Source organism: Enhydra lutris, unplaced genomic scaffold (genome assembly GCF_002288905.1).
Source record: "Enhydra lutris kenyoni isolate GAN:26980312 unplaced genomic scaffold, ASM228890v2 scaffoldscaffold44, whole genome shotgun sequence".
Taxonomy (NCBI): domain Eukaryota; kingdom Metazoa; phylum Chordata; class Mammalia; order Carnivora; family Mustelidae; genus Enhydra; species Enhydra lutris.
The window spans coordinates 1110044-1120468 of NW_019154128.1; the positions used below are offsets into that span (position 1 = coordinate 1110044).

Consider the following 10425-nt stretch of genomic DNA (forward strand, 5'->3'; position numbering starts at 1 on the left):
AAAATCAATGGAATATGATTCATAAAAATCAATAAATGCATATATATGCTACAGTGTAGATATACTTGAACACATTAAGTGAAAGAAGCCAGACACAAAAGTTATTTATAAGAAATGTCCACAATAGGGGCGCCTGGGTGGCTCAGTGGGTTAAAGCCTCTGCCCTCGGCTCAGGTCATGATCCCAGGGTCCTGGGATCGAGCCCCGCATCGGGCTCTGCTCAGCGGACAGCCTGCTTCCTCCTTTCTCTCTGCCTGTCTCTCTGCCTACTTGTGGTTGCTCTCTGTCAAATAAATAAATAAAATCTTAAAAAAAAAAAAAAAGGAAGAAATGTCCACAATAGGCAAACTTATAGAGATAGTCCATCACTGGTTTCTAGGGCTGGAGGAACTAGGGGGAAATGGGGAAGGGTGGTGACTGGCAGAGGTTAGAGGTTTTTCTTGGGTTAATGAAACTGTTCAAAATTGATTGTGGTAATGGTTGCAGAACCCTGCGAATATACTAAAAACCTCGGAATTATATACTTTAAAATGGGTGAACTGTATGGTGTGTGAATTATACCACAATAAATGTTATCCCAAAAAAGTAGGCTAGATTGCTTGGGTGGGGGGAAGGGTTTTAATTCAGCTCCTAATGCATCCTCACCTTAGAGGCCTTGAATGGAAAACTCAATACAGACAAATCAAATTACTTCTATTTTGTTCAATACTGTATCCCCAATTGTCAGCATAGTGCTAGCTCACAGTAAACGCTTATAAACAGAGTACACATAGGCATTTTAAGCAACAGATATCATATTCAAAATTAATTAAACTGAGTGTAAAGCAGGAACACCACATTCCGAAAAAGTGTAAATCCACATCTCTTAGAGCATATTTTAGTTTAAATGGTTTTTAGTTTTCTATTTCATCTCTGTGTATCAAAAGGTAATTGCTCTCTTCCAAAACGTATACTTTATTGCGGCATTTTTTTCCAACCTTTATAGAAGAGATTTATCATATTTAACTTTGGTACCAAAAGTATGTTTAGATAGCCACTAATACTACTATTTAATGAACAGTGTGAGAGTGTTACAGGATATTTTCTAACAATCACAAATGTTTTAAAATAACACAACTGTCACCTCAAATAAGATACTTCAACTCCTATAAACAGCGTGGTTTATAAAATACCGACAAAATACACCTTGTGTGCCAGCTCAAGTGGCATGCACCACAAGGTAGAAAAAGAATAAATGATCAACAATTCAGTCTGTGCATCAGTACTGAAATTATTTTTCAGTTTTAAAATAAATGTTAAAGTAGTAACTTACTAAAAGTTTTGCACAAAAAAGGCCATGTTTAAATCACTGTTTAAATCTGTATAATCCAAGTTTTTATTAATATGATTATACTGTACTTGTTAAATAAACAGCTACATGATAAAGCCTCTAACAGTGAGGAATTAGAGTAACAGTCACTAAATACTGTGAATGTAAATACAATGAAATACATGTAAATACAATGAATCCATGGAAACTGCTAAGTGATTTGAAATACACTTTAGATTGAAATAGTGAGACCACTGCTGAAAAAACTTCAGATTTTCACAAATAAATCTATCTGGTTATAAATGAGAAAGTGGTATCTTTACATCAACTGATGACCATTAATTTTATGTGTACTGATGAATTAAATTTAAACCTACACATCGTAGGTGGCCAGCAAAGACTCCTCCGAGTCAGAGAGACTATGAAGAACAATAAATTTCTTAGACTCAGACCACCACATCTCTCTCTAGCCACATGTCCCTTAAATAAACCACTACGTGTGTAACTAATTCCAGGACTCTGCTCTATTTTAACCATCTAACAAAAACAAAAATAAAACAACAAAAAAAAGCCAGTATTACTTGAGGAGGCAGGAACATTCTGAATACATGCCAATATTAGACTGTAAACAATTACTAGACAGGGACCTTGTCTTCTGTTTTCTGTGAAATACAAATTAAGATAACCAAGGTGCTGATATCTATTAAAATTATCACTACAGTTGTGCTAAGAAAGTAATCAAATCATGAAATTGACAAAGCAAGTTATAGGCCAAGGAACTGTCTCAAATATTACTTCCTATCCACTCTCCCCACCAGAGAATAAACTAATTTGCATAGAAAATGAACTAATTAGTGTCATTCTTAGTGGTAAACACTCCAAAGGATATTCTGCTCAGTCCACCTCTCCCATCCCCACAAAAACCCAACATACACAGGAGGTGAATCTTTACAGTCCTCTATGCAGAACAAAATTCCTTCTTCTCTGGTCAAAGCTGATTGGTAGATGCCTAATCCATTTTCTTCCCACAACACATTACCACCATTTGGTAAAAACATTCTAGTCTACTGCATCAACAAAGGCAACTGAATCAGAAGGAAAATAATGGAGATGCTCTTACTTGAGAGTCCTGAACTTTTTGAAATTCTGACTGAAAGTCTTCCCCATTTCCATTGTCTTCATCAGTATCACTGCAGACTCCACAAAAAAATGTAGGTGGAAGTTTTAATGTATCTGCTTTTGCCTTCTCTTCAACTGTTGGTTTCTTTTCCCAAACAATAACACATTCTTTTTCATTATCTGAAAATTCCACAGAACACAAGCAAAAGAAAGTTACAAGAAGTCCAACTCCTTTCCAAGAATGGTTCTCAATATAATGTACAGATTACAGACCCAGATAGCAATACCTATGAGTGGTAATGGAGAACAGGATCTCCAAGAAAACAATGTTTTACACTTCATATTATTTTCAAATATTTTAAAACACGAGAGGAATAGTACATAAGTAAAACTGGTAATTATAAAAATGATCAGAAGATTCCTTTTAAATAGAAGATTTTTTTAAAACTTTGTAACTAGTGGGGCACCTGAGTGGCTCAGTTGGTTAAGTGTCTGATTCTTGATTCTGCTCAGGTCACGATCTCTGGGTTCTGAGATCAAGGCCCACATTTGGCTCTGCATCGGACATGGAGCCTGCTTAAGATTTTCTCTCCCCTCTGCTCCTCCCCCTCCCTTTCTCTCTTCCCCCTCAAATAAATGAATGAATTAAAAAATTTGTAAGAGCATTGTAATTAGTAATTTTAATTTAACATACCTGTTAGCTTTTCTTCTAATGGTCTACATTTTTCTGAGTCATCCAGATATAGTTTTCCATTAAGTTTCTTGACAGCTGTTTCGAAATCTTCATCTTAAGTATAATTGATTTTATTAAACAAAAGGAATTTCTATTAAGTTTCAGGAATTTTTCTAGCCAGAAATCTAGGAATTATCCTTCAACTTCATACTTTCCCTGACTCCCCACATTGAAAGAACACCCAATTTTTCCAATTCTATATTCCTAATGCCTCTCCTGTCATTATAGAAATTCTATTCAGGCTCCCTTCTTGTTTGAGCTACTCTATCATCTTCCTATCTCCATGTCCCACAACCCAATCCTCTACACCAAACTCAACCAGTCCTACTGAAACTTCCTGAGCATGGAACTCCCCTGCTGAAAGACTCTGGTATGGCTCACAGAGTTTTCCATAGTCAAACACCCATCTGCTTCATTACTCCCTCATCCCTCTAAGTCAACAGAGAAATGAGGATTGCTTTCAATTCTCAAAATGCCTGCACAACTTATGGTAGCCATCCACAAAATCCTCACTTAATAAATGCAGTTGTTTCAATCATTACATCCATTGACTATTTACAAAACATACACTGAGGATAAACATCTTAGCTACAAGGACAGCAGTGTTGGGTTCTAAGAGGCAGGCTTTAAATAATTTAACCATACTCCCCCATTACTAAGATTAGCATGAAAAGAATGCATTTTAAATAACTGAAGATTTACCATCCTCTTCTTCTTCACTAATATAATCTGGTTTATTCTTATAGCAGAAGAAAGTTGGAGGAAGTTTAAGTTTGCTTGCAAGATCTTTTTGCTCAGGGGTGGGTGTTAACTCATATACAATAAGAACATCATCATCTGAGGGAGGATCTTCAGGTTTCACCTTCTCTTTTGCTATAAAGTAAGTCCAAAAAATTACGAAGACAAGATATTAAATAGTTGTATTAGCACCAATATCCTAGCTGAAAATAAAACCACTGAACTTATTTTTAGGTTAAAATAGCATAGTGATGAAAACACATAAACTCTGATGTAGACAAAGCTCTGTAAAGAATTAGAAGTCTGATTTAATGTTCTGTCAAAACCATTACTGAACACAGAATCTATTTAAAACCAAAAAACTACTGCATTTACTCAATGATCATTTAATAAAAACTACTATTAATGGCTATAATTGTAAGAGGCATTTAAATAGTGCTGCCATAACCATAATCGGCATACTAAACAATTGTTTAGCAAAATACCCATGCATTTGCAACAACTGAAAAAACTTAGAGAAATCATGAGCAAAGATTAGTATAATTATGAAACAAATGCAAAGCTAACCTTGATTAGTTCCTACAAGAAAAGTTAACAATTGCCAAGCATGGCGGGTAATTGGAATTGTTAACAATTGCCAAGGATGGTGGGTGATTGGAGTTATATCCAGTTTTGCACACTTCCAAGCATGATAACATATAAAACTAAATTAAAATTACTGTTATCCTTGGTATAATACACTAAGAATTTAGGACAAATTTTATAGCTGAAAAACTACAACAAAAAAAAAAAGCAAAACACAAAGAAAAAGGGGATTCTTCATACAATACACTGTGGTCAATAAATAAAGAGGAATATCTGGCAAAAGGAACAGATAAAACAAATCACGTACCAACAGGTGCTGTCCAAAATTGTATCTTAGCCACATGTGGCTATCAAGCACTTTAAATGTGGCTAGTCCAAACTGAGTCCTACTTCAGGTATAAAAATACACACTAGGGGCACCTGGATGGCTCAGTTGGTTAACTGCTGAACTCTTGATTTCGGCTCAGGTCTTGATCTTGGGATCATGAGACTGAGCCCTGTGTCAGGTTCCACACTCAGAACGGAGTCTGCTTGAGATTCTCTCTCCTCCCCATCCCACCTCTCTCTGTCCCTCCCATTTGTGATCACACACTCACTGTCTCTCCCTCAAAAAACAGATAATAAAATAAAATAAAAATAAAAATATACACTGGATTTTGAAGACTTTGTATAAAAAACAAAAAACCCAGAATATGAAGTATATCTTTATTTTTATACTGATTAGAACCTGAAATGTTATTTCAGATATAATGTAACTGCATAGATTAAAATTAAATTCATCTGCTTTTTTTCACCTGTTTTTTATTCTATTTTTTAATGTGGCTATTAGAAAACTCTAGGGCCGCCTGGGTGGCTCAGTGGGTTAAGCCTCTGCCTTTGGCTCACGTCGTATCTCAGGATCCTGGGACCGAGCCCCACATTGGGCTCTGTCAGCGGGGAGTCGGCTACCCCCTCTCTCTCTGCCTGCCTCTCTGCCTACTTGTGATCTCTCTCTCTCTCTCTCTCTGTCAAATATATAAATAAAATCTGTTTAAAAAAAAAAGAAAATTCTAAGTTACATACACAGGTCATATTTGATCTGATTTAGAGAACTGGAGACCTTTTACAATGCTAAACTTGCCTTTTACGCTCCTTAATTAGAAAAACATAGAATCAATTACAATACTGTAAGATATATAAATTCTTACTCCAATTCTGCTATTAGCTGGTAGAGACAGTGTGGGCATTTCAGACAGCCCAGCCAAGCCTCAGTTTCCTCAGTGTCTGGAATCTCCATTTCTAAGGTCCTTTGGGACCATTACATTCTTTTTTTTTTTTTTTAAGATTTTATTTATTTATTTGATAGAGATTACAAGTAGTCAGAGAGGCAGGTAGAGAGAGAGGAGGAAGCAGGCTCCCCACTGAGCAGAGAGCCCGATGTGGGGCTCGATCTCAGGACCCTGAGATCATGACCTGAGCCGAAGGCAGAGGCCTTAACCCACTGAGCCACCCAGGCGCCTGGGACCATTATGTTCTTGGACTTGAAAGAGAATAAGGCTCTTTGTCATACAGTAGTATACTGGTAAATCTGCTCTTAGACCAGGGATTCTTAACCTACAGTCCTGGAGTGTGCATTCAAGTATATGTCATTTAGAGGAAAAAGTCCACACTTTTCACAAATTCCCAAAGAATATATCGCTAAGAATGAGGGTTAAAAATTAAAAGCAAAGTTCTTTAGCTAGTATTGTGATTGAGTAAAGGGCCCCCGAATCAAAGATTGTTATTTTATCACTGAACATAGTTGTGTTGCTCAAGATATGTTGTTAGATACTAATAGTATTCATTTCCCTAACCTTGCTCTCAAAGGTCTTTAACAGATTCCCCCACTTCCTATTACTCCACTCTAATACCAACATTTATTTTTATAACATACCAGGTATACAATATTGGCTGTTAAAAATGACATCTACTTTTAAACAGGATATTTTTCTAAACCTTTTCCAAAAGGATAATATTAAAGGGCAACTCTGTTCCATGTGTATACATGCTAGCAGACATTCCTGGCTAAAGATAAATGTTAGAAAAAACAAAGGTCTTCATTAAGCAGAGTTAAAAATAATAATGAAGTATAAAGCAGCAAAAGATAAAGACCACATGGATCTACCTCAAAATAATGCTGTACAATACTGAAAAAACATGTCATCCAAGTACATTAAGAACAAAACAAAAACGGCATTAAAGGATGTTATATACCACCAGTCAAAAAAAGTACTTGTTTAAACAGACATTCTTTTAACATGCACTCCTTAGTGTTAAGTACTTAATTTCATACAGCCAGTTACTTTGCTAAGGACTACCAGCTGCTAAAAAAAAAAATGACGTCATCTCGTACTGAGAATACTAGCTCTATACCTTCATTCTCAGGCTGTGAGGAAGGGATGCTGGTCCAAAAAGCCATTGGATTAGATTTAAAAAGGCTAAAATTAAATCCTAGAAAATAAAGAGTATTTCATTTTTGGACATCTTGAGAATCAAAGTGAATGTGATTTTAAAATATAAAAAGCCAGAGTCCCTCAATTTATACCAATTTAGCCATCTCAGATATTCATTTATCCTGGTAGTTTCATTCTTTGCTCATTTAATAAATAGTGGTAAGACTACCTTATATGACATATAAACATCTTAGTACCATGTTTTTTGAGTGACAAGAGAATGATACATTGAAGTATGAACACTTTAAAAAAAAATCAAACTCAAGTTAATACTCATGAGTACATGAGTCACTAAACTTTGGTACTGTATTAGGTTCTTGTTCTCTGCACTAAACATAATATAAATATCTTTCAGTTAGATAACCTCAATAAGTTACACACACGTTCTCTGCCTCTATTTAAACAGTCACAGGGAAACAGATTTAGGCAGAAAAAACAATCTGTACAATTATTTTTTGGCTGTTCACAACGCACTATGTTTATGATCCAACTTTTACTAAAACATTAGTATCCTACAAAGAGTATACGCATAAAGCAAAATATTTACACACAATGGATGAAAAATTCTGCTTATACTAAAGACTAAGCGCTTACCCTTTTCTGGTGTTTTAAAGGTGTAATTAGTTGAGGACTCTTCCTTTGGAAAAGCAAAGAGATTTCTGACTTTGCCATCTGAAGACTGTTTGCTATCTGAATTCTTCGACTCTTTGCAATTAGGTTCCACTTTTCTTTCAGATCCACTCTTGACTACTGAACTAATTTCACCACTATTTTTCAAAGGTGCATTAAAACTAAATCCAAACAAAGACCCAGTGGCTGAACTGTTGCCAAATGCAAATGGTTTTGATTTTTCACTACTAAAAATACTTTTAACAGACTCCGAACCAAATACAAACTTTGGAGGAGAAACCACTGCTTTTGTTGTTGCTTCAGATGTGCTAGACACTTCTCCGACTTCTGAAGTTGCATCTGCTATGTCGTCACCCTGAATTAAATCTGTCCTTTCTCTTGTGGTTTCTTCTAATACAGCAACAGCAATTTTGCCACATGGTGACTCTCTAGGAGTGGTTGAACGAGAAACCTGAGGTGTTATCAAAGAATCTTTTTCTTGGGCTATTTTTGCTTCATCAAATATTTTCTTAAATGAATCTGCAACATCCTGTAGTTTAAAACGGACAGCTAAATGTTCTACTTTTCTTTCCCCATCTGCAAAATCACAAGCAGTCCACACCCACACTCGTTCTGTCCCTTTCATATTTTGCAAAGTCATATCTGGAGTTATTCTGTGATTGGCACAAAGTTTTAACACCTGGTCCCGTCTCATCACTATTCGAACTTGCTTATTATCATAATTCTGTAAAATCTTTATATCACCAATGCCTCTTTCTTTCCACTGACCAACATCTTTATCATATCTATAGAGTTTTGCTCTGTGACTAAAAACAACTTGTTCATTTTCCTCACCACTGGACACTTCCACTAGATCAGGTAAAGGTACAACAGGTTCAAAGTACTGGCCATCTCTCTCTTCTTCCTGAGTAACATCAGATTCTTCATCAGTGCCAACTGAGGTCCCACTCTGGTTCAATTTGGCAGGAGACTTAGATGGACTCAAAGCAGACTTAAAACTGAAGTTAAATCCTGTTGTTGACTCACCAAAGCGAAAGAGATTTTTCCTCACGGGGCTACTTGCCAGTGGGGAAGCATGTACTGAGCTACTACTCACACTATCATCCAAAGCATCTTCCCTTAAATCATAGTTGTCCCACTCCAGTGTGGGCCCTGTGTTTTCAGGGTTTGGCTTGCTGGTTGTATCAGAGGCACTGGCAGCACCTGCATCAGAGGATTCACTCTCTCCATCAGTGACTTTTGTTTGATCATTTGTCAAAAACGTTTTGAAATCTTTTAATCCACTCTTCATTTCTTCTGCTCTCTGGATTAACTTGGCAGCTCTGCCAGTGTCTACAAGTTTATGAGGAGTTTGAAGTGGTATATCTAATAGAAGTCGCTGGCATTCCTCAAATTTCTGTTTGAATTCTTCAGCCAGCTCTGGTGTTTTAAATTTTGCTGCCAGCTGCTCTAGTTTGGCATCACCATCAGAAAAATCACTTGCTAACCACATCCATGCTCTATCGGACCCAGAGAGAGGCTTCAGGTTCATCGTAGTTGTTATCCAATGATTAGCACACACTTTTAGTACCTGTTCTCTTCGCATAAGCATTCTTAGTTTGCCATTGACTTCATTCTTGAGAATTTTTAAGTTCCCCAGACCCCTTTCTTTCCACTGACTTATCTCAGCATCAAACCTAAATAATTTTACCCGCTGTGAATAAAGAACTTTTTCATCTTCTTCTCCTGTTACAAGTTCTACTTTTTCAGGCATCTGAACTACTGGTTCAAAATGGATGTCATCACTGTCCTCGGTCCGATAGGCATCATCATCTTTCTCAAGGTCAGCAGAAGTGTCAGCTTTATCAGCCATTTTACCACTTTGTGATGAGAATAATTTTTCTCCTGCACCTGAAAATCCCTTGAAATTAGGGTCTTTTTTGCCAAACTGAAATCCTTCTCCTGAAGTTGATTTTGCTAGATCTGCAAAGGTAAAAGTGTTACCAGTTTGACCAAAAATTACACTACTACCATTCTTCTGACTACTGATATCCTGAACCTGAACACCAGTGTCATTTTCAAGGGGCTTTTCACTTTTCTTCTCTTGAATTCCAGACTCCTGAATGCCAAATTTAAATCCATCAGCAGACATAGGGACAGAAAAACTAAATCCTTCTTTCGTTGACTTAGAATCTGTATTAGAAGAACCCTGAAATGTAAATGAAGGTGTACTTTCTTGATCCACATGCCCAAATTTAAATCCTTGTTCTGCAGTACCAAATTTAAAACCTTTTTCAGAAAAGTTACTTTTAAATCCTGTTCCAACTTGACTTCCAGAAGAGTCATTTAACTTAGTTTTTGAGCCCAAAGTGAAAGCTGAAGGAGCTTCTGCAATAGGTTTATGAGTTGGTTTAGAGGCATCACAAGCCACACATTTTAAGGAAGAACTCTCATTTTGCACAAAGCAAACGCTACAATCCCACTGTCCTTCCTTCTTGGTGAACATGCCTTCAAATCCACCCTTTGGAGGCTTGCATGTATCTGACGAGGCAGGAGCTAGAACAGCAGAAGTAGGCTGATTTTGTTTACTTGGAGTCTGGCAAGCAACACAGGTGGTAGCGCTTGCCTGATTTCGCACTAAGCAAACGCTGCAATCCCACTGTCCTTCCTTCTTGGTGAACATGCCTTCAAATCCACCCTTTGGAGGCTTGCATGTATCTGACGAGGCAGGAGCTAGAACAGCAGAAGTAGGCTGATTTTGTTTACTTGGATTCTGGCAAGCAACACAGGTGGTAGCGCTTGCCTGATTTCGCACTAAGCAAACGCTGCAATCCCACTGTCCTTCCTTCTTGGTGAACATG

General features: G+C 36.9%; 1 protein-coding gene across 1 annotated transcript in view; it reads right to left on the bottom strand.

The window, feature by feature from the left end:
• LOC111155833 (E3 SUMO-protein ligase RanBP2-like) overlaps positions 1-10425 on the bottom strand; it is an 83847-nt gene that overhangs the window by 11238 nt on the left and 62184 nt on the right. Inside the window, 4 exon segments of the mRNA XM_022516249.1 lie at positions 2430-2608; positions 3123-3215; positions 3864-4034; positions 7550-10425. The exon segment at positions 7550-10425 is cut by the window's right edge and continues 2 nt beyond it. Of these exon segments, the coding sequence (XP_022371957.1) occupies positions 2430-2608; positions 3123-3215; positions 3864-4034; positions 7550-10425 (3319 nt within the window).